We start from the raw sequence: 26084 nt of genomic DNA, 5'->3' as shown, positions 1-26084 counted from the left end.
CCCCTTACCTTCCTCTCAACTTATTATCTGGTAGTCATTCTTTGTACCAACACAGCCAGCTTGATGTCTTTCCCTCTTTGTGGACATCAGAACTGAATACAGTACTCCAGTTAGGGCTTGACCAAGGATCTACAGAGGGGTAACATAACCTCTACATTCTTGGGTACTCCAGTTAGGGCTTGACCAAGGATCTACAGAGGGGTAACATAACCTCTACATTCTTGGGTACTCCAGTTAGGGCTTGACCAAGGATCTACAGAGGGACAACACAACCTCTTCATTCTTGGGTACTCCAGCTGGGGCCTGACCAGGGATCTACAGAGGGACAACACAACCTCTTCATTCTTGGGTACTCCAGCTGGGGCTTGACCAAGGATCTACAGAGGGACAACACAACCTCTTCATTCTTGGGTACTCCAGTTAGGGCTTGACCAAGGATCTACAGAGGGACAACACAACCTCTTCATTCTTGGGTACTCCAGCTGGGGCCTGACCAGGGATCTACAGAGGGGTAACATAACCTCTACATTCTTGGGTACTCCAGTTAGGGCTTGACCAAGGATCTACAGAGGGGTAACATAACCTCTACATTCTTGGGTACTCCAGCTGGGGCCTGACCAGTGATCTACAGAGGGACAACACAACCTCTTCATTCTTGGGTACTCCAGCTGGGGCCTGACCAGTGATCTACGGAGGGACAACACAACCTCTTCATTGTTGGGTACTCCAGCTGGGGCCTGACCAGTGATCTACAGAGGGACAACATAACCTCTTCATTCTTGGGTACTCCAGCTGGGGCCTGACCAGTGATCTACGGAGGGACAACACAACCTCTTCATTGTTGGGTACTCCAGCTGAGGCCTGACCAGGGATCTACAGTGGGACAACACAACCTCTTCATTCCTGGATTCTGTTCCTTTACATCTCCAGTTTAGCAGCTTACTGGCATTAGTTACAGCTTTCTCAGTTTGTACATGCTGGTTCAATTCTCCTGTCACTACCAAAATCTTTTCGTATCTGCTGTTTTGTTATCACACCCTCTCTGTTTCGCACTTTATGATTATTACAAACTAGGGGAAGAGCTTTACAGATTATGGCATGAAGCATTAAACAATACTTCTCATTCGGCCAGTTACCTCGAACTTGCTCCCCATCCTACACAGTGTCTTTTGTCTTGGCATCATATAAATATAGACTGCCTCAATTCTCAGTGCCCCCATGATCTGACATAAAAATGGCAGACAGCACTAGTCATGAAAGAACCTCCATAAAATCACATTATATACATCTTTTTCCTTGGAGTGGGTCTCCTAATGTTATATGCATATACATAGGCTGACCCTATTCTCAGTTCCCCCTCATAATCTGGCATACAGATGACAGAGAGTATTTAGTCCTGAATGGACCTCCATGAGATCAACATTACCACTTCTCTATCATTGAAAGGGTCACCTTAGCTACTACTCTTTCCTTTCTGCCGCAACCACCCATAGCTCCTCCCTTCAGTTTGCTTATCAGTTTCTTGTAAGGGACAAAGTCAAAGAATTTACTGAAGTGAAGCTATAGAACATTGACTGGGTTTTGTCAAGCTCTAGTGCATCAGAACTACTGCACTACAAGTACAAATAGGAGAATACACATGAATCTGACACTGTGGTATATTGGTGAGTTCCTCCTACTCTGAGGTACAACAACCTCAGACTTAGTTCAAGTAACAGGACCGCAGGGAGCCTAGCTACTGTGTTGGGGCGGGGGGGGGGGTCCCCTGCAAAAACACTCAAAAAGTTTAAGAGCACATTCCAGAATTCACTGTTTCTCTGCCTGAATCATGTTTTTTTTTTTTTAAGTTTTGGGGCTTAAATTATTGAATCTCTCACTTCTGGTAGAAAATCTTTCTCTGGCCAGTTACAGGTCACAGCATGCAGTGACATCACCATAGCCTCCTTTAACATCATATCACTCATTCGCTAATTAAAGTGTAACAATTCTTCAACAAGTTGCCACATCAGTATAAATATCTTTATCTGGACAATTACTTCACAGTAATGAGAAGTTAAGTTGCTTGGGGAAGAACACAATGATCCTAAGAAGGGAAGTCCTTTAGCCTGGCATGAAGCCAGGAATTTTATAGTTGTACATCAGTGAGGTTGCACACTGTTGACCCATCCCGGAATAGGTAGCCCAACATTCCTGATTTAACACCAAACTCCCTAACTACTACAATACCCCTGGCATGAACCGTCTTTTTTTCTATCATATATACAATAAATACAAAATTAAAATTTCAAAGCATATGTTGGAATTATTGTATTCAAGTCATTCAAATGGATAGCTATCAATGTAACAATTATATATCATTCTGAACACTGCCATCTCTTTTGTTCATTCACTTGTACTCTTTCAGGTTTATATGCTTGAAAGTTTGACGTTTGGTATCCATATACTGGTCCAAATCTTGCGCCAGTTAGAATTAGTTTGCACAGCATGCTTACGTTATGTATGCTTACCTACACCAATTCCTGTCAAGCTGTTGGAGTTAGCAATACTAGAAACCTTTTAAACAGGTGAGCTTAATTATTCTTGATGTTAAGGCAAAAGATGGGACTGGGAAGCCAACAACAGGCAAAAGATCAACAATAAATATATGGCAAAGCAACAGAAATCAGCTGCATTACTTTTCTAAAATTCAAAGGCAGACTAAAAGCTGACTTGTGCTGCTGTTGGAAAAACATAAATATTTCCCCAAACTTAGGTGCCATCCACACCTAGAAACTGGTCCCTATTTATACATCTACTCCTTGTGATCTCTTATCTGTGCATGAATGCTACAACCTGTATACAGGCAACTGTACCAATTAAACATGAGAAGAAAAAAACAGATGCTGGTGACTGCTTACCTGGGAGCTGCCTGTGGAACCTTGGGTCGTAGTTCTTCTGTGTTACTCTTCACATCCTCATACGATGAAACAGAATTCTACGTAAATGAGAGAATGGATGTGCTGTTACTAAATCTGTATTCCTATTCCATGTGCATCATCTTAGTAACATAATGCAATAAGCCTGCTTTGTTGGAGGAAGCTAAGCAGCATAAGAGAAATTTGATGTCTTGTAGTGAAGGTCTTGATTTTAACTACATTTCAGGAACTTGAAACTATATCTGGTTCCTGTACAATGCCTTGCAACATTGCGTTTTGTTAACCCATTAAGTTGTGTTTGCTCTGCTACTGTCTCTCTGACGCGTTTCCCTTTTTTTAGTGGCATGTCTGATGAATTTATTTCAGATGAGTGGTATTAGCACAAGCTAGCAACAGCCATAAATCTGTTAACTGAATAAAATGTATACAGATAGCAGTGCTTAGTCCCTAAGGAGTGTTTTATAACTAATTTTGGCAGAGCTGTATAGGGACTTTGCTCATTCATTTGTGACAGCTGAGTAGAAAGTAAACCCAGAAGCCATGCCACAACTAAATAGCTGTCTGTACTGAGGTCTGAGATCTGTGGGAGTGAATATGCACTTTGATCTCAAGTGTGGTGTTGTAACCACTAAATGCCATCCCTTTTAGGGATCAAAGACTGTTCTGAGCCTGGCAAGACTAAAAATACTTTTAAGGAAAGTGGTTTGCTTACTGTTTCATATTGCAGTTTGGAATAATGTCACACATACAAACCAGGCAGCAACAATAATGAGTTTTCAACAATCTTCTGCAAAAGTCTGTTGCAAGCTTCTAGGCAGTGTGCTGAAAGGCAATGGTGCTGCTTATCACCACAATAATGTTTCAGTCTTTACTGTCTCTCACTCCACCAGAAGAGTGTGTAACAACACCGGCAGCTTCATAGTTGTCACACACTGATTTTTCTCCCCAAACACTGCATTTTTGTACTCCACCTTCAGTTACTGATATTCTTTAAAATGTTATAACTATTTCTAGGTACACAAGAAATGTAACCAACAGACAAAGCCTGTACCAAGATTTATTTTAATTAAGTGCATGAACCATGGCATTTACTGAAAAATTATCATGTAAAATAAAAACATTTCCCATTTTTCTATATCTGTGCTATGTCTTCAGTGCTAGGGTTATAGTATCAAATGCTCATAGTGTAATGTCTGTGGATTTATCAGGAAGGTAATTAAACAAAAGTAGTATCTGTATAATTACAGAAACATGGCTCTAATATAGTTATAATATTCCTTCTCTACAAGGTTTTAATGGAGGACAGCTGCATATCTGGTGGGTGGATATTTTTATTTGGAATCCATTACGTTGTTACTTATCCATCAAGATAAACTACATATCCTTGCTACCTACAGGTATATGTCCCTTCCATATTATGGTTAGCTACACAACACCCTCAAGCTTGCCTATAACACACAAGGACTATATAAACAAATTAGAATCCATAACTATTGAACGAAATGCAGTCCTTCTGAGTGACATCAACTATTCAGCCATAAACTGGATAACATACACAACAGCTCCTGGATATGAACAATACAAGCTCTCTAGACCAGATATCACCCTCCGCTACTAAGGCCTCAAACTTGCTAGACTTAGTTCTTAAGAATATGGCATCATCATACATCACAACATGTAGTTGTCTTCTCTTTGTTCAGATTTGGACACCAAACCATAATACTCGCCACAAGATTCAACCATAATATGCCCAAAAATCCTACTCTCTTCAGAGACTTCAAGGCAAACTTTCTAGTGATAGCTTTAAAGTCTCCCATCACCATGAAGACTCCATTGCAAAAATGACCACTATTATGACTGACCCAGCTAAATTTCTATGTTGAGGCTTCCATCTGCATAGATCGCCTGTTCCACTCTATGTATAAAAATAAACTCCTACAGTACAACTTCATTATCAACAAACTCAGTACAAAGAAAGATAAACTACTGGTCCAGAAAAATAAATCCAAATCACCTCACTATAAAAGCAATCTCAACAGAGTACATATGGAGCTATTGTGAATGACCAAGACCAGGAAAATGAAGTGTGAATTAAATTTTGCCATACATAACATATAGCACACATTTTGTATATTTAGTCAATGTATTTATGTATCTAATTGTAAGTATTATTTATGCAACTGACTAGGATGGTTTTAACAATTATTTTAGTAATTGATTGGTTTTAATTCATTGGATAATTGTTATATTGATAGTAGTATGTCTATATAAGATTTTAACTAGTTGTATTTGATGTCTGAAGAAGGCTGGTGTCACAGCCGAAAGCGCTCACCATTCATCAATTGGATTATTAAACTTTGTTTTTTGGTTATCTTGCTGAGTCAGTTGGATTGCTATTGTACTGCTGGATATTATTTTTATCAGTTTGTGGATTTGTTTACTTGTATGGCTACCGGCAGTTCGCAAGACGTGGCAATGGCGGTTAGCCGAATTTGATACGTTACAACAATCAGTTTTAAACCTCACTCAACTCATCCAACAACTTTCGGGTAATAATAGTGCACAATGTTCAGCATTACCTGGTTTTAGACATAATAGAATTGATAGTGCTGATAGTGAGGAGAGTTTACCTCCAGGGCAACAGCAGATGTTACAACAAAGGGATATACCTAATGCCGAAGATGCTCAACACAACCGTGTGGATGTACAGCTTCATCAATGGCTTAACCAAGTGTAACACAATATATCAGATAAAAATTCACAAGTTTCTAACTTTTCAACTATGGTTGATGAATTCCACGATCTAGTTTGGCATTACCGTAGGTTATTGCATGAGAATGCTTACTTCAATGAGTGCATTAAAAGGCAGCAAATACCTAAAGGCTTAAGATATTGGAAATATCCGACTGGCTTAAAAGAAAATAGTGCCTTAAACAAAGAATTATTACAACTTTTTGATGGGCAGGGTTGTGAGCTCCTAAAAGTACTTGCAAAGCACAACACTCATAAGATGGACGAGCTCAATGCAGAGATTGAAGCACTTGATGACAAAATTAAGCAACATACGGCATTTAGAGCCTGTCAATACCAATACCTGGAAGTCTTTATACAAGTTGATAAATACAGTAAAATAGTTACGGATAGAAAAACCCATAAGCTGCATAGAGACAAAATGGACTATTCCAAAGGGCAAGCCTACCCAAAACCATCACGTGGTCAATGGAATAATGATCAGACGGAAGTAGCTTCTCACTCTGTGGATAATAATGGCGTACACAACCAAAACGAAGGAAATAACAGCAATATTCAACAACAAGTCCCTTTAGGGGAAGAGAATCTCCACAGATCGGAACGGCTTCGGAACAAGGAGGGTTATACAATGAGGACCAATTCAGCACGCCCTTGGAGGAGACAGAGAACAGGTTCATGCAGCAGTTACCGTTAGAGTGGGAAGGTGAGGACAGTCAATGTAATAGTTTTCAATTGATTTCTAACACAGCAGGTGACTACAAAATTTACAACTACAGTCAGGCTGTAATTAATGTACAGCATGCTAACATTTTCGGTAAAGGACTCGCCTTTATACCAGAAAGAAAAGCAAAAGAGTAACAGATTTGGTAACTGAACTGAAACTTTTTGCCAGGAAATTAAACCTAGCACTTTTACATCATGGAACTGCGAACATAGAAAATAATCCTATGCATATTCCTAGTTCCTTTAACCCTCCATTGCATCCAAAAATCAAGTTATTTGAGGACATCTGTGAACTTGATTTTAGACATCATCTTCAGTATAATAAAGGGACACATAATAACATAAATTTCACAAAAGAGGAGCATGAAATGTTGATGGAATTAAAATCAAAAGGTGATCTACGTTTTATGCAACCAGACAAAGGTGGGGGTCTGGTCATAATGAATGTCATGGACTATAACCAGCTCTTATTACATATTTTGTATGATGATGCTTACATTGAGGCTTCTTTAAATGAAATCAATATTTCTAATTCCAGAATCAATTATTATTTGGAAGACATGTTATGGCAAGGACAAATCACTGAGGAAGCCTTTATTTATATGCATGTTCAAAATCCGAGGATACCCATAATTTTTGGGTCACCAAATTACATAAAGATTTACAAAATCCACCTATACGTCCTATAGTGGACGCGGGTGGCTCAAAAACATATTTTATAGCCAAGTACATCGACATTCAGTTAAAACACAGAATCAAGAACCTCCACCACATTTGTCGTGATTCTTGGGATTTTTTTAACAAAACTTAATGTGTTGCAACTACAAAATGTCGGCAATATTATATTCATTACGTTAGATGTAAAAGATGCATACCTCATGAATTAAGTGTTACATGGTTTACGGATTTTTTCACAGAAATAGAGCCCATACCACAGGATGATATAAACACTTCAACACATTTATTGGAATTAGTGTTAACTAATAATTATTTATATCATGATGGCCATTATTTTAAGCAAATTAAAGGAGTGGCAATGGGCTCCCCAGTGGGCACATTATATGCTAATGTCATTATGGCCACATGGGAGCTCAAATATCTATTTCAGTCTGAATTCATGCAGCATATAGATATGTATTGTCGATTTCTGGATGACCTTTTTTTCATCTGGCATGGGCCCATAGAAATCATCGATGAATTTATACAATATATGAATCACTCTACTGAATTTCTTAAATTCACTCATGAAGTTGCCACAGATAGTATCTCCTACTTAGATGTATCACCATCAAAAAATCTTATGCAAAATAAATTAAAAGCCAATATTTTTAGGAAAAAAACCTATTCAAACAGGTTTCTGCACTTCACCAGCAACCACCCACAACATGTTAAAAAGGCTGTCCTTAAAGGTCAGCTGGTTCGTGCAGCGTGAATGGTTTCAGAGTTTGAGGATTTTATGGATGAATGTCATTATATTATCAATATGTTTATAAACAGGGATTACCCACAACAGTTTGTCAATGGTGTATTTCAAGAGGTCAAGTATAAGAGAAGTATAGGTTTTTATAAACTAATATAGTTAACATACACACTTTAGAACAGGGAGATGGCTTACATCTAACATCATCTATAATATCTAATGACTCTCAGAATAATATCTGTAATACTAACAACCAAACTCAGAATAATAATCATATTCGAAGTAATGTAGCATTTATAACTACATATACACAAGATTCTCGGGAGTTAAAAAATCTGTTGAATAAAAACTGGACACTTATAAAGAGTGATACACATTTGGTTGATATTTTAGGTGTTCAACCATCAGTCATCTAAAAAAGAGATCATAATTTGAAAGATTGGTGTAATACATGCTCCAATACATCACAACATATAAAGGGGATTATGAGAAAATGTAATATGTGTGCTTACTGTGTTCATATATTAGAAGTAGACCAATTAACCATAAGAGAAATACTGATAAACATAAGAGGTAAATACAATTGTAACACAACTGGCGTGGTTTATGCAGCCTTATGCTCATGTTGTGAAGCCTACTATATAGGCAAAACAGAGCGTAAGTTACGACAGCGCATATACGAGCATTTATATGAAATTAGAAAATGCTCACATAATAATGCATTATATAGACATTTAATACATAATCCCACACATTCATTCCAATTCATAGTATTGTAGCAGATAATCCCATCTCCTAGGAAAGGTCCCTGGAAAACAATTTTGGAATCTAAAGAATACTGGTGGCAAGTTCTTTTAAATGCCACATAGTTTCCAGGTCTTAATGACTCAGTATCCATTACAAGTATTTTAAAATTAAAGGCTTATAACAGATAGTATTTGTGGTACATAACATATAGCACACATTCTGTATATTTAGTCAATGTATTTATGTATCTAATTGTAAGTATTATTTATGCAACTGACTAGGTTGGTTTTAACAATTATTTTAGTAATTGATTGGTTTTAATTCATTGGATAATTGTTATATTGATATTAGTATGTCTATATAAGATTTTAACTAGTTGTATTTGATGTCTGAAGAAGGCTGGTGTCACAGCCAAAAGCGCTCACCATTCATCAATTGGATTATTAAACTTTGGTTTTTAGTTATCTGGCTGAGTCTGTTGGATTACTATTGTACTGCTGGATATTATTTTTATTAGCTTCAAAATCTCCCATCACCATGAAGACCCCATTGCAAAAATGACCACCATTATGACTGACCCAGCTAAATTCCTACATTGAGGCTTCCATCTGTATACATCGCCAGTTCCACTCTATGTATAAAAATAAACTCCTACAGTATAACTTCATTATCAACAAACTCAGTACAAAGAAAGATAAACTACTGGTCCAGAAAAATAAATCCAAACCACCTCACTATAAAAGCAATCTCAACAGAGTACATATGGAGCTATTGTGAATGACCAAGACTGGGAAAATTAAGTGTGAATTAAATTTTGCCACCACATCCAAAAATAATCATAAAAACTTTCTATAATTTTAACATGAACCTCAGAAACAGCAGTCATCACTGCATTGAACTGATAATCAGTACTACCCACTCAAACCATGAAGACATAGCAAATATACTAACAGAAAAATTTAGGTGAAACTTCTCTCCTCCACATTCTGCATACTTTCCTATTCATATTACCCTGTCAATATCTCATCTATTAGAAGCCACCTCCAAAGCTAAAAACACTAGTTCAATGTGATCTGCCAACATACCAGGCTATCTCCTAGTCAGCATGAAACAATGCCTCACAGAATCTCATGTAGATTTATTTAATTTGATCCTGCCCACTTATTCACCTGAAGCTTGGAGAACAACTGTCATAGTCCCACTCCTAAGGGTTGTACTGCCACTGGCCTTGGGAACTAATTAACCTTATCACCCTTCTCTGAAAGTAATGAAGCACATCATCATGGAACCCATACAAAAGGATATAGGGGGCTTGCAATCCCTTGAACAAGCCAATTTGGCTACCTGAAAGGCAGATTATACCTACTGAAACAAGATGACTTCTTTGACAGAAAGTCACAGAGGTACTGGGCAAATGCAGATCAGTGCATATCACATAACCAGACTTAGCCAAGTCTTTTGACATTATCCCACACTCTGTCATTACTGAAAAACTGACCATGCTAAATGTAATTCCTTACATAACCCACTGGACAGCAAACCAGGTAAAGCAAGGAATCTACTCATTCTAGGTTGATGGCACTCTTTTCTCAAAGCAGTAGGAAGCTGAGATCTGTGAAACTTGTGGCTTACTAACTTTGCAAACTGGAACTTAAGACCCCCCCATGCATAAACCTTCCAGCTAGGACTCTTCCTCATAAACTATGGGTGGACTGAAAATGGGCTAAAATTAAATGTCAAAAGATGCAGTATCATCACATTTGATAGCTAGCCCCTTCCCTTAGCATACGGTATTGAAAATGTAAACATATACAGTCACCTTGGAACTTGGGTTGACAACTCCCTATCTTTTTGATCATGTGGCAATAGTAGCTGCATCTTTCAGCTTCTCATATGATGAAATGGTGAGCTTCCAGTTATGGATCATTTTATATGCCCTTTGTTTGCACACCTCCAGCAGTGAGAAAAGTTTCTGTAATGAGTGTTCCCGAACTTCAAATAGTATTGTAGATGCAGCATCACTAATAACATATAAAATGATTTGTTCATTACTGAAATATAAAATGATTTGTTCATTTCTGAAATATAAAATGATTTGTTCATCTCTGCAAGTAATTAGTAATGTATCTTAAATTGTGTTCAACAAAAAGATGTCAACCAAATGAAGTCACAATTTTAAGAAAAGGTTTATCCCTTTCATTCCATACATAAATCAGCACTTCCTCAGAACACTCTACAGCCTTTCCTTTCAAATAAAATAGCACAACACATCATCATGTGAAATAAGTCATCAAATGAAACTACTCCATTAACATACTCACATATGCTTTATCCACACAATATATAATTACAGTCCAAAAAGCAATTTCATACATTCTTTTTAACTCTAATACACCCTTATAATTATATTTGTAGGTACTGTTAATGTATTTCTTTCCTAATAATAAAATTTTACATTTTAATGTTTAATAACATATCTCATAGTAACATAAAATAGTATAATAAAATTTAAAAAAGCACCAATATTCATAATTTAGATGCTTTTAATAAGTATATAGTATTGTGAGGATGTACCTATGTATGCATGAAATAAAAGCTGTAAACTTTTTTAATAAATTTGCAACTGCACTTGGTTGGCATCTTTTTCTTCATCAGTTTTGGTGATGAACGTTACAGGAATTTTTGGTTTTAAATTGAGTTCCTTTTCATAAATTCTTTCTAGAACTGTACCGTTTCATATCCTAACATTTGTATGTCAATTATATGTTTATGGCGGGTACTACTTTCAAAGTCACAGACTGGATGGCCTTGTGATTATTTCAGGTTTATGGTTTCAGAGTTCACAAAACTTATTTCTGAATGATGGACACAAAGCCATACTGCTGCCATGATTAGGTATAGTTCTTTCTTAATGTCCAAACACTCACAGAATGTACTACTGATGTTAAAATGGTAGACATGTATTCATGAGTTGAGCATTAATGGAGATGTTGAATAGCAGTGAGGTTTAGAACAAGTCCTTCAGGACCATACAGATCACAGTTATTTGCATGAATAAAGACCTCATACTACAGGATCAACAATTTGCTTCTAGCTCCTTAGAAGTGTCCCAACAATTCTCATATCTGTTTTACAGAGCTTTCAAAAATCACTTGGAAGGATAATCTTTGAGGTCATATGTAGCGAAGGCTATTCAGGAGTCTGGTACAGGACACACAGTTTGTGCAAACTTAATAAACTTGCCTCTGGTATATTAAAAAAAAAAAAAACATCAAACTTATTGAAATTGCTTATTACTGTGATAAACTTTATTTCACAGTTTAACAGAAACCGCTTACAGTTTTAGAAATTTTACCAACATTTTATTAGAGTGCCCCCCCCCCCAGTACTCTAACAAGGTTGGTGCTTCTTAGCTAAACCCTGCCTGGTCTTTGAGGAGGAGGAGGACCATGTGCCTTTTGGAAAAGTGCCAGTAAACATATTTATTTCTGACTCAAATGCTTTGGCCTTTGGGAAATGATAATAAACTGCAAATAGTTTCAAATCCCTTGTACTTTATTTTGAGGCAAAAAGCTACTTTTTGGTAAAAAGAGAGTTTTACTCTAAGCTGTGCCATCTTCTTAGTTATTTGGCATTGTTTCTGGCTCTGAACTGTGTCTTTCTATTTAGAGTTGGTTATTTCAACATAAAAACATCCCACTACACCATGTCACCCCATTAACTCATCATACCAGACCCTGAACTGTGCTGTTTAGTAAGGGCACTAGACTTGGGATTTCAAGGTTATGATGCAGCTTTAATTACGCACAAATGTCACCACATCTGAATCTCATTAGTAATGCCTCCTAATCCTAGCCCTAATCCTAAATTTTACCTTAAAAAAATATTCTATCATGCTACTACTACCACTAGGCAGCTCGGCCACATACTACACAAACACATGTACATGGAGACACAAAACACTAAATCTATCCACTTATCTAACTCAAACTGTCAAATATTTGCACACATGCCAAAGCTTTCCCCTTATCTAATCCCAGCTCTAATCCAGCAAACAAATGCACATACACTGCCACCCCTACTGCAACACCATTTACCTCTTTCAATAAAACAGACACACAGCAGTACAGGCAATCGACAAGTTCAATGTTCAGCAGAACATTCCACCATGTAACTTGTCAAGCAAATACTTTCTGCTCACTAATAAATTCTTACTTATGACAAATAACTTTGTTAGAAGTTGAAATATTTAACTAATTTGGAGGCATTCATCTCACCCGTAACTGTGCACAGTGATCTTCACCTTAACCACAATCTTAGCTTCTCCAAACTGGGGCTTCTGGTTAACTAGGTTTACAGATGACTGCAAACTAGGTGCCATTACCAAGACCGTTCTGACACATGTACTCTTTAGACACAGCGTACCCTCGTTAATACCTAGTGCAGTACTATTTTCATTTGGCAGTCAGCCGTTACTCATCCTGTCTCCTGTAGGCTTTCAGATACTGGCAAAGGCATTAGCCACCCCTATTGTGCCTTTTTTAGGCAGTGTCAAAAATAACCAACTTCCCAACATAACAAAGTCCTGTCTAGATAAACTCAAGGTATTGCTGCTTAAAGCCAGGAGTCTAAACATGAAACTTAAAGCACTGCTCACTTTGGAAGATGCTAACCTCTGTGCAATCACCAAGAAATGGTTCAAAGGCCTGCCTTCCAATATGTTCAGACCAGAACCTCAGCAGTAAAGAACCAAAGGAAGAGGTGCATCCACCTTCAGGAAGGATAAGTGCACCTCTAGAGTGCTCAAACAGTATGACTTCCTTCAGCTACTCCATGTCCTGTTAACTATAGGCAAAGCCTCCTACCACATCATAGCTAGCTATAGGTCCTGCACCGTGAAACAGGAAAAGTTGCACTTACTGGACTCACTTCCATATGCCGCAACACCTTACTCATGGGTGATTTTAATTATCTTACCATCGACCGGGAAACATACACAACCACAAACATGCTAGCTCAGAGGTTCTTAGACTTTGTCAATAGTACAAATGCTTTAGAACAGCTAGTCAGCATACCCAGAAGAGGCTCAAATCTCCCTTATATAGTACATTACATGGGAGAGCATTGCACTTGAAAGAAAGTTACTGTTTGTTGTTTTTGCATTTAAGTTACCTATAACACATTGCACTTAAGTTACCTGGCACTTGCTCACTAAAGCAATTATATAAGTCAGCACTAAAAATGAAAAGCACTACACCCTCACTCCCCATTGGCCCTTGTTTTCAATTATAAAGGAATTCCCAATATTATTCTAGCATGTCCAAAGGTCAGTTGTCAATCTCCTCTCCGGTCCAGCTGGTGAACCTGGGAATCTTGAGGCAAAGTTACAACTGCCTCATGTACACAGACAACCCTCTCCTCCTCCCAACAAATTCCAACACATATGAGAGATGCAACCATATAGCCAAACTGGAGGCTAAGCTCTCTCAACTCAGTACTGACATAACCAGTCAGGGGGAGAAGGAAACCACACTCACTACAATTCCAGTCTCACACAGACCTACCACGACAACAAACCAAACACATAATCACACAAAAACATACTTGGAGGCTCTAAATAAAGATCTGCCTAAGCAGCAGAGACCTCCAAAGCAGACACCCAAGCAACCACTACCCCAAAACAAAACACGTGCAACACATATCTCACAAAGCCAGTGTGCCAAACAGTCACAGCCGTTAAGGCTAAACAACACACCTGATACACTTGTAATAGGTGACTCTATCATCAGGCACACTGACGTCCCGCTCACCATGCTGAACAAGGAGAAGATCACGGTGAGCAGCCTGTTGGGCGCTAGGATCCGCCACATAACACAAGCACTCAGGTCACTCCAAGGCAAGTACAAATATGACTCAGTCATTGTCCATGCTGGTGTGAATGACCTGAGACGTACCTCCCTGGACTACATGAAAAGAGACATAGAGGAACTCTCTGAGCATGTAGCCCAGGCCGGTATGACCCTGGCCTTGAGTAGCATCTTACCCTCACCAAGAATGATGCCACAATATGAAGACAAGATGATCAATTTCAACAATTGGCTTAAGTACTGGTGTCATTCAAAAGGGATCCAATGCCTGTCAGCCTGGGATGATATGCTCGACAAGCCACGATGCTTCGCTAGGGACGGCTTGCACCTGTCACCCCTGGGCTTTCGGATATTGGCAAAGGCTCTTGCTAGCCCCATAGTGCCTTTTTTAGGCAAGGCTCAAAAGACAAACCCACCTCCATAGGTATCACAAGGGATAAGAAACTAAGAGTAATGCTACTCAACGCCAGAAGTCTAAACCTCAAGATGCACGCACTTGAAACTCTCCTTAGCATGGAGAACATCGATATCTGTGCAGTAACAGAGACCTGGTTCAGGGCTCCCGAGAGCACCCCAGCACTACCAGGTTATACCTCATACCATGCTTTTCGCCCCAAAACTTGGACCGAACCACAAAAGGAGGGGGAGTATCGATATTCATCAAAGATACCCACACCTCCAGGTTGGTGGCAAAGCACGAAGCATCAGAGACTATCCATGTGCAACTAACAGTGGGTAAAACTGCCTTCCAGTTTATAGCCTGCTACAGACCACCCTCCCAAACCCAGGAACCCCACTCGGCCTTCCTGAGAACACTGGAAAATATGAAGGTCTCTCCAAACACCATTATATTGGGCGAATTCAACTACCCAAACATAGACTGGGAGCATTACTCTAGCTCCAACACCCTATCCCAAAGGTTCCTAGAATTCATAAACTCAAATGCCATGGAACAACTTGCTACCACTCCCACAAGAGGGGAAAACATACTGGACCTGATCATCACCAACATGGGGACTCTATGCTCCAGACCAGAAGTGTATCCCTCACTGGTAAGATCAGACCATAAACTGATCTCACTGGATATTCACATCCCGACCCCACCCCCTGCCCAGAAAACCACAGTGAAAAACTTCTCTAAAGCAAATTTCACACTCCTCAAAACCGAGGTGGAATCCTTCAAAGCCCCCGGGCCTGTGGAAAATACGGCCCAGACCACAGAATCCTTTATAAATGCATTCTATGAACACCTTCAGGAATGCATGGATCATGCAATCCCAAATAAAACCAAGACCCAATCCTCCAAAGGCAGACGTCCTGTCTGGTGGACCCAGCCATAAAACAACTATACAATAGAAGGAGGAAGCTACTACATGATAGAGCAAAATCCCAAAAAGGGAAGGCATCTCTGATCAGTATTAGCAAAAAACTAAGGGCACTCATAAAATCGTCTAAGGCCAGCTTCGAGAGAAAAATTGCATAGGACACTAAGGATAATCACAAGGCTTTCTTTAGTTATGTTAGGAACCTGGGTGGGAATTCCCAGATATGCTCAGAATTAGTCCAAAATGACAAAAAATACACCGAACCAACAGACATTGCCAACATCCTAGCTGACAGGTTCAGTGCAAATTTCTCCCCCCCTCCCCACCAAAAGGGCAAATATCTATCCCAGCAGAGTGCTGCCCCCCTGACATCTCAGATGCTCAGGTAAGAGCCGCCCTCTCCAAAGCAAAAAACACAGCATCAATGGGACCAGACGGTGTCCCGGGCTGTGTCCTACATAAACTCCAAGAAGAGCTAAATCCAAACATAAAACTACTGTTCAATCTCAGCCTTACTACAGGATATGTACCCAAAGAGTGGCGTACAGCAACAGTGGTTCCTCTCCACAAAGGTGGTGCCTCAATGGACCCTGGAAACTATCACCCCATAAGCCTGACTAACTTGGTCTGCAAAGCTATGGAAAGGATCATCATGGACCTCATAAATAAAGATATCGGGGACCTATAGACACTGGATCCTACCCAGTTCGGCTTTCTTAAGGGCAGATCCTGCCTCTTAAACCTGATCGACTTCTTTGAAACAGTCACCAAGGCCATTGACAAGGGAAGGTGGTCCACACAGCCTACCTGGACCTCGCAAAAGCCTTCAATACAATACCTCACTTGGGCATTATAGATGAGCTCACCAGCTTAAATATAAACCCCTATGTCACTAGATGGGTTGCAAACTGGCTCAAGGACAGAACCCACATGGTTAGAATTGCTGGAGCCATGTCAGACTCCAAACCAGTTACAAGTGGCGTCCCACAAGGCTCAGTCCTGGGACCTCTCTTGTTTGGTATATATTTCTCGGAGGTACAGGCCAACACAGAAGGACTGTGGCTGACCAAGTTCACAGATGACTGCAAACTGGGTGCCATAATCGACTCTCCAGCCGACACAAGCATCCTCCAAAAGGGCCTCATAGAAACAGACAACTGGTGCCAGAGCCATGGCCTCAAGCTAAACGCCAAAAAATGTATAGTCATCCCCTTTGGCAAAAACAAAGTGCCCACAAATTACCACATAGGTGGTAATCCATTAAATACAGAAGAAGTCATTAGGGAACTGGGGACCCAAGTTGATAGCAATCTCTCATTTGACAACCATGTGGCCAAAGTGGTTAAAAAACATTTTATATAGCCCACCTAATCATGAAGGGATTCACATCTAGATTAGGGGAGGTCATCGTGCCTCTTTACTCATCCCTCATCAGGCCCAAAATCGAGTACAATGCCCCTTTTGGGATGTACCTTACCAAACACCTGCAGCAAGTGGAAAGACCCTAAAAGTACCTCACCAAGAGGATCAAAGGGCTCAAACAGATGCCATATGCTGCCCGGTTAAAGAAACTCCAGCTCTACTCAGTGGCATACCGCCTGCTCAGAGGCGACCTGTGCCTGACGTATAAAGCCATGTCCAACCCGGAATTAAGGGACATACTGCACCTCAAACAATCCAAATCCCATCGAGCTACACTCTCGAGAGACTTGAACCTCAGCACTGAAATAAATAGGACATGCTGGAGGGACAGATTCATAACCCAGAGGCTCCCTTCACTCTGGAATAAAATCCTAGTCCAGGTTAGGCAGAGTCCCTCATTGACTCTCTTCAAGAGGAATCTTGATGAGTGGATGTGAGATTGTAGGTTTACCCCGGGGTATCACTTCTGTGTCACTGTTAGACAGAGGCACAGTATACTAACCTCGAAAAAGGGCATAGCAAAATTAATTTAAAATGGGTGGCGAAAGCCAAACATACTCTGGCTAGGCTTATAAATGCCCTAGGGAAGATAGCCTAGTATGAACCTATGAACCACCCCATATGATGTCCTTGCTGATAAGATTGGACCATAAATCAGTTTTGTTTGAAGTAATTATAAGATCAGATATCCCATCAAGCTCAAACATGCTTAAGAATTTTTAAAGACAAATCATCTCCTACTAAGTGATGGTATAAGAAGTTTCAAAGCTCTCTTGAATGTGCACAACATAGACTCCTATGTAAAGGTGTACACCAATGCCCTTTATAACCACTTAAGCAGTTGTATAGAATCAGCTGTACATGACCAGATTAAAACCAGGTCTTACCCAAAAAGCAAGCCACCATAGTGGACCCCTAATATCAACAGACTATAGAACAAGAGAAAGAAACTAATATCCAAGAACAAGAGGGAACTGGCTAAGCAGAGGAAGAAATGCCTCTTTAGTTTAAGCAAAATCTTGTCAGGTCCTCCAAAGTTAAATACAAAGCAAAAATAACCCCCCTAACTAAGGATAATCACAAGGCATTCTTTAACTATGTACAATATCTAAAAGGGAATACCCAGCTATGCTGGTTGTGGATGGCACCACCCATACTTAGCTGGAGGTAATAGCCAACCTGCTAGCTGACAGATTTGGAGCAAACTTCACCCTCCCCCTGACCCCATCCAGTCATCTTCAAAGTAAACCTGACACCATTCCTCAGCCTATTATTTCAAGAGAACAGGTAATTTTGGCTCTCTCCAAGGCCAAAACCATGGCATCAGTGGGACCAGACAACATCCCAGGTTGTCTTTTAAACAACTTAAAACATGACCTAGCAGACCCACTTGGATCCCTATTTGACTACAGCCTGCGAATTGGCTATGTGTCGGTGGTATGGAAGACAGCAACAGTAATCCCTCTGCACAAAGGGGACCATCAACCAACCCTGGTAATTATAGGCCCATAAGGCTGACCAGCCTCATCTGCAAGGCCATGGAAAGAATCATTATGGACCTTATTAACGAGGACATAGGTAATCTCTAAACTCTGAACCCAACTCAGTTTGAATTCATTAAAGGTATATCATGCCTGTTAGACATAGTTGACTTCTTCGAGAAAGTCACCATGGCCCTGGACAAGCGAAAGACAGTGCATACTGCCTATCTTGACACCCTACTCAGGTATTATAGAGAAATTCTCCCAACTGGGAATTAACCCCTACATTACCAGATGGGTAGCCAACTGGCTCATCGACAGGACACATACTGCCAATGTGGGTGAATTCACCACTAGCAAAAAACCATTCACCAGTACATACCACAGGTTTCTTTGCTGGGTCCCTTACTGTTCAGAATGTATTTCTCAGAAGTCCAGGCAAATTTAGATGGCCTGTGGCTGAACATGTTAGCTGATGATTGCAAACTGGGAGCAATCATGGAGTCCCCCAACAATGTTAATATACTGCAGACAGGGTTAATACAGACAAGTGATTAGTGCCAAAGCCATGGATTAAAGATAAATGCAAAAAATGCATTATTATTTCCATTGGGAAAGCTGACATCCCTTTTATTGCATAATAGACAGCACTCCCCTAAGTGCAGAACCACTGGTACATGATCTGGGTATTTGGGTTGATAGCAATCTGAACTTTGACCAGCATGTATCCACAGCAGGAAGGAAATAATTCTATGTGCACATCTTATAAGTAAAGGCATCACATCGAGATCTAAGGATGTTATAATTCCATTAAATTCGGCCCTCATCAGACCAGTAAGTGAATATAATGCTCCCTTTTGCATGTACCTCACCGGTCACCTGCAAGAATTGGAGAGACCACATAGGTTTCTCACCAGGGAATTGCAGGGTACACAAAATAAGTCTTACACAGAAAGGCTGAAAGCCCTTTCACTGTATTCTGTCTCCTACAGATTGCTAAGGGGTGACCTGTGTCTGGCTTACAGGGCATTCTCTGACCTGGCCCTGATAGAAATGCTACAAATTCATAAATCAAACTGCATGAGGGTAACTCCCTCCAAGGATCTTAACATAGCCTCTCAGATCATGCTGGAGAGAGAGAGATACATCTCCCACAGACTGCCAATTCTCTGCAACAAGCTTCCATTTCAAGTGAAACAGAGCCCCTCCCTGACCCTCTTCAAATGCAACCTAGATTAATGGATGGGTGACCATAAATTTACTCCTGTGGTTGTGACCATTTTCCTCCTGGACAGAAGTAGTCAGTATTAACTTCCATAGTCCTTTACTTCTGTAAACTTCACTCACCTAGCCACTGACAACTGGGGCAACTCAAGATAAATATGGCTCGGTTTGTAAGGGGTCTAGGGCTGTTAGATTCATAGGTGTGTACTAGGCTAATGGCCCTGGAGCCTAGCCCATAGGATTACCCTGGTGTTCTGCCACCTGACCTTAGTTCCCAGTGCCTCTGTCGAGTAAAGCCACTGGAGTGATCCCTGGGGTGAATTTTCTATTTCCCATCCACTCATCAAGAATTCTCTTGAAGAGAGCCAGTGAGGTGCTCAGCTTGACATGTATGGGAAGTCTATTCCATACCATGGGCAGTCTCTGGGTTATGAACCTGTCCCTCCAGCAATGTTCTGTTGATTGTGGTAATGAGGTTGAGGTCTCTGGAGCATCTGGTGTGAAGGGATGTAGCATTTCTAACAGAGCTGAGTCAGACATGGCTTTGTAAGTCAAGCAGAGATCGCCTCTAAGTAGGCGATTTAAGACAGATAATAGTTGGGGGTTTTTTAGTCTGTCCATACAGGACAAATGTTTAAGGCTTAGGATCCACTTTATGAGGTACATTTGCGGCCTCTCCAGTTGTTGCAGGTGTTTAGTGAGGTACATGCCAAATGGGGCATTGTACTCAATGACTGGCCTAATGAGGGAAGAGTAGAGGGAAACAATGACTTCTTTCTTCCTGGATGCAAAACCCTTAGTAATGAGATGTGCCACATAGAAGGACTTTCTGACCACACTGGCAATGTGGTGGTCAAAAGAGAGGTTGCTGTCAACCTGTGTTCCCAGATCTCTTATAACTCCTTCTGTGTTCTGTGGATTACCATTGATGTGGTAATTCATGGGAACTGGGATTTTCCCAAAGGGGATGATGACACATTTTTTGGCATTGAGCTTAAGGCCATGGTTCTGACACCAGTCATTGGACTCAGTGAGGCCTTTCTGTAGGATGTCAACATCACTTGGGAAGTTAATAATAGCTCCCAACTTGCAATTGTCTGCGAACTTTGTCACCCAGAGTCCCTTTGTGTTAGCCTGGACTTCAGAGAAGTAGATATCAAACAGGAGAGGACCCAGGACTGAACCCTGTGGGACCCCACTCATGACTGGTCAGCAGTCTGACTGGGAGTCAACTACTTTCACACTGTGGGTTCTACCTGTGAGCCAGTTTGCAACCCACCTAGTGATACAGGGGTTAATGCCTAGCTTAGTGAGTTTTTCTATGATTCCTGAGTGGGGAATGGTATCAAAGGCCTTGGCCAGATCAAGGTAGGCTGTATGAACCACCTTGCCTTCATCCACAGCTCTGGTGACTGACTCAAGAAGCTGACTAAGTTGAGCAGGCATGATCTACCCTTCACAAAACCAAACTGTGTGGGATCCAGAGTTTGGAAATTCCCTATAGCCTTGTTTATTAGGTCCATGAGGATGCGTTCCATAGCCTTGCATATCAGACTCATCAGGCTAATGGAGCGATAGTTCCCAGGGTCTTTAGTCACTCCTCCTTTGTGAAGAGGGATGACTGTAGCAGTGCGCCATTTGGTAGGGACAAAGCCTGAGGTGAGGCTGTGATTGAACAGGGCACACAGGTGAGGTGCCAGTTCACTCTGTAGTTCATGTAGAACACAGGCAGGGATATTGTCAGGTCCCATAGAAGCTATAGTGTTTGCCTTGGACAGTGCTGTTTTAACCTGTGCAGCAGAAATACTGGTTGCCTGGCAATCTACTGGTATTCTGACTGGTCCCTTGTGGGGGAGAGAGGGTTAAAGTTGGCATTGAATCTGTCAGCCAATATATTGGCAATATCTGTTGGCTTGGTATAGGAGTTACCATTGTGCAGTAGCTCAGAGCAAATCTGGGTATTGACGTGGAGATTCTTTACATAACAAAAGAAGGCCTTGTGGTTGTCTTTACTATCTGCTGCAATTCTGTTTTCATAGCTAACTTTAGAGAATTTGATGAGGGATTTCAATGTTTTGTTGAGGGTGATAAGGGGATTTTTCCATTCTTGAGACTTTACATTATTCCGCATCAGTTTCCACCTTCTGTTGTAGAGTTTGTTTATGGCAGGGGGACCACCAGATTGGCTTCCTTTTTTTGGAGGAGAGCATCTTGGTTCTATTGGGTATGGTGAGATCCATGCATTTGTATACGTGTTCGTACAATGCATTGGTGTACGATTTGGCAGTCATGCAACTGATATCCATTTGCATGGGTGCAGTGAAGTTAGCCACCTCTGTTTTTAGGAGCCCAAAGTTAGCTTTGGAGAAGTTTTTCATGGTGGTTACCTTTGCAGTGGAGTGGGAAGGATGTAGATTTCCAAGGTGATTAGTTTGTGGTTGGATCTAACCAGGCAGGATTTGACTATTGGTGTAAAGCAATGGTCGCCCATGTTAGTAATGACCAGGTCAAGGATGTTGCTACCTCTAGTGGGGCTAAGAACATGCTGGTCCAAGCCATTGGAATTAATGAATTCCATGAAATGTTGGGCAAATGTATTGGTAGATGAGTAGTTTTTCCCAGTTAATGGAGGGGTAGTTGAAGTCGCACAGTATGAGTGTGTTATGTTAGACCTTAATATTCCCCAGGGTGTTTAGGAATGTGGAGTGTGAGCCTTGGGACATTGTTGGGGACCTATAGCAGGCTACAACCTGAATCGCTGTCTTATCTAATGTATCCAAAGTATCTCAGATGCGTTATGTTGGGCTATCAGTCTGGAGGTGTGCGCATCCTTTATGAATATGGAAACACCACCGCCTTTGGAGCTTTGGTCCAAGTTCTGGGGCAGAAAGGTGTGGAATGAGGTATAGCCTGGTAGTGCAGGGGTGCTTTCTGCTGCCTTGAACCAGGTCTCTATTATGGCACAAATGATGATGTTCTCCATTTTAAGAAGTGTTTTGAGCCAGTGCATTTTGAGATTTAGACTTCTAGCATTGAACAGACTGCATTTGTTTGTCGCTGTTATAGTGGTAATTTAGTCTTTGAAACACCCCCTAAAAAAGGCAATATAGAGGTGGCAAGAGCCTTGGCCAGTATCTGGAAGCCCAGGGGTGACAAATGCAGGCCATCTCTGGCAAAGCGTCGAGGTCTGTCAATCATGTAGGCAGACAGACACTGGAGCTCCTTAGAATGACACCAGAAACTTAACCAATTGTTGAAATCAGTCATTTTCTGCTTATACTGTGGTATCATTCTGGGTGATGGTAGGATGCTGCTGAGGGTTAGGGTCATACCTGCTTGGGCTACATAATCCGAGAGCTCCTCATGTCTTTTTTCATGTAGTCCAGGGAGGTATGCCTCAGGTCATTTACACTCACATGTACAATAGAGTCATATTTGTACCTGTTGTTGAGGGACCTAAGTGCATGTGTTATGTGGTGAATCCTAGCGCCTGACGAGTAGCTGGCTGTTACTTTCTCCTTATTCAACCTAGTGAGTGGGACATCAGTGTGCCTCACTATTGAGTCACCTACGACTAGTGTGTTGGGCATGCTGTTTTGCCTTAGGGGCTTTGGTTGAGTGGCACACTGTTTAGGAGAGTTGTGTGTCTCATAATTAGTGCTGTGTTGTGGTGGTCAAGTGCATTTCTGCTTTGGAGATAGCTGCTGTTTGGGTAGATTTTTATTAAGAGCCTTCACGAAGGTGGGTGTGCGGTTTCTGTTTTTATGTAAAGGTAGTGCTGGTGTGTGGTCTAGAGGGCTATGTGTTCCATGTGGTGTGGTGCAAGTGTTGACCTTCTCGTCTTGACCAGCTATTCTGGTCTTGGCTGGAGAGTGTGTGGCTTCCAATTTGGATATATAAATGCATCTCTCACAAGTCTGAGTGTTGGGAGGTAAGAGGAGAGGGTTGTCAGTGTACATGAGGCAGTTGCTATATTGCCTCAGGATGCCCAAATTCACCAGGTTAATAGGAGAAAGCACAGGGAACTGACATTTAGACATGATTGAAGGGGTGGGCATTAATAATAAGTACTGGAGCTGTTTCCTTGTAGAACATTTAGTGCTGGTAGCACTTTTGTATGCTACAATAATTGCTACAAGAAGTCTGGTAAAGTGCTAGATTAATAAGCTAGTAAAAGTGCAGGAGAGGAGAGAACTAGTAGATCTAAGGGAAAAATTAAAGAGCAGACTTTGACACTGCTCAGAAGCTTACAAACAGTCCTGGATACAGCAAATCTGTATCTGAACTAGACTAGTTACAGGAAAGGTGGAAAGCAAGCACAAAAATGGGGTTTTAAACCAGAAAGTTGAAATAGATGGAAAAACTGCCCAAACTGCCAATAAACTACAATTTCTGGGCCACAAACCACTCCTCTTGTGGTAGTTAGGCTACCTAGTGCTTACCCCTTCCACTGATAAGCTAGAAGGCTTTCCTCAAACACAGAAAGGCTTGATGGGGTCAGAAGCTTATATACAGTCCTGGATAAAGCAAATCTGTATCTGGACAAGACTAGTTACAAGGAAGGGGGAAAAAGCGCAAACATGGGCTTTTAAACCAGAAAGTTGAAAGAGATGGGAAAGCTGCCCAAACGGCCAATATACTACAATTTCTGGGCCAGAAACCACTCCTCTTGAGGTAGATAGGGTACCTATCCTTACCACTCCCCCACTGATAAGCTAGAAGGATTCCCTCCAACAGAGAAAGGCTTGGGGGACTCAAAAGCTTACAAACAGTCCTGGATACAGCAAATCTATATCTGGACTAGACTAGTTACAGGAAAGGCAGGAAGCAAGCTTAACATTTTTTTTTTTTTTTTTTAGTAAAGTGGAAAGGGAGAATAAGAATAGGATACCAAGAGGGAGGGAGGGTGAGAAACTAAACCAGTTATATGATACACTCCTTGGCAGGAAATCAGAACAAAAACTAGCTAGAAAAGATTTACAAACAGTATTACAGTAAAAACCTTATTTATCAGGCCCTGTGAGGCAGAATATATTAGTACAACCATGCAGATTAGTTTAAAGCTATAAAATACAGTAAAAAGTATGCAGCAGGCAATAAAATTGCTATAAATATCTATAAGCAATAACTAGTGAAAAATAAGCAATAAACAGGATACTTAAGTTATATATCACAGATCAGAGTTTTGCTTAGTGCCCTTCCTCCAATTAGCTCTGTGTAAAATGGCAGAAACACTCATAAGGTAACTTCTTAAGTAACAGAAAGTTGAAACTTGAAACAACTTTAAACAAAACTCGAAAGAACCAATGAGGTGCTTACTCCAAGTCGTAGTCCAGGTAACCTCAATCAGCCAATGACCATAAACATTACGCTCTCACTGAAATGCAAAATGGTTTTTGCTAAACTAAGATGGCCTGGAGCATGTGCTCAGACACACAGCCTCTGCAACACCAACTAGGCCCAGAACTCAAGCCTGAATATGGACAATGTTCCAGCTATAAAATTCACAACACTGTTAAACTTGTAAAAATAAAAGATAGTTGGCTCCAAAACAGCATACCACCAATTGTGAATTAAATATTTAATAATTACACACAGTATTTAGCACTTTCATCTCATATCAAGTGAGACTTCATCAGAATACATTCTTACAAAAGTTAAAAACATTTAAATAACCTTGTTAATTAAAAGTACAAGTCACATGACAACAGTAATCAATATTTAAAGACATACACAAATCACATTTCTTCCTAAAAATATTACCTTTCTTTTGCTTAAAAATATTATTATATAATATGTATACATCATAGTATTCTCAGCATAAATGTATATCCCACTGAATATACTCTAATATAAAATACATTATATTTGAGTAGCCCTTTCATGTAGTAAGGGTGCAATAGATAAAAAATCATTTAAGCCTGGTGGAAACATGGCAGCCAACTTATACTGCCATTCAGCTTCCTTCTTTTTCAGCTTATTTTACCAATCACCGCCTCTTGGTTGTATTTTGACTATTTCTAGAATACCAAACATAAATTTATCAACATTTTGGCAAACTTGAGCAAGTCTATATAGAGCATTATAAACTTTTTTATTTTTGATATCATTTAGATGCTTATATATCCTATTCTTCAAATGATGTTCTGTTTTGCTAACATAGAAATGTTGACATGATGAACATATTGCCAAATAAACTATTCTACTTG

The 26084-nt window shown here is 40.4% G+C and overlaps 1 protein-coding gene across 1 annotated transcript in view; it reads right to left on the bottom strand.

Moving 5' to 3' along the window:
- The window catches only part of LOC122809305 (tyrosine-protein phosphatase non-receptor type 18-like), a 1521908-nt gene that overhangs the window by 308471 nt on the left and 1187353 nt on the right, over positions 1–26084 (bottom strand). The window contains exon 12 of the mRNA XM_044080695.1: positions 2898–2974. Coding sequence (XP_043936630.1) covers positions 2898–2974 — 77 coding nt within the window. The remainder of the gene's footprint in view (positions 1–2897; positions 2975–26084) is intronic.

The sequence above is a fragment of the Protopterus annectens genome, chromosome 8.part0 (genome assembly GCF_019279795.1).
Source record: "Protopterus annectens isolate FY-2018-M chromosome 8.part0, PAN1.0, whole genome shotgun sequence".
NCBI classification, from domain to species: Eukaryota; Metazoa; Chordata; order Ceratodontiformes; family Protopteridae; genus Protopterus; species Protopterus annectens.
The sequence above is the reverse complement of the archived record's forward strand: the minus strand, read 5'-3'. Positions and strand labels throughout refer to the sequence as shown.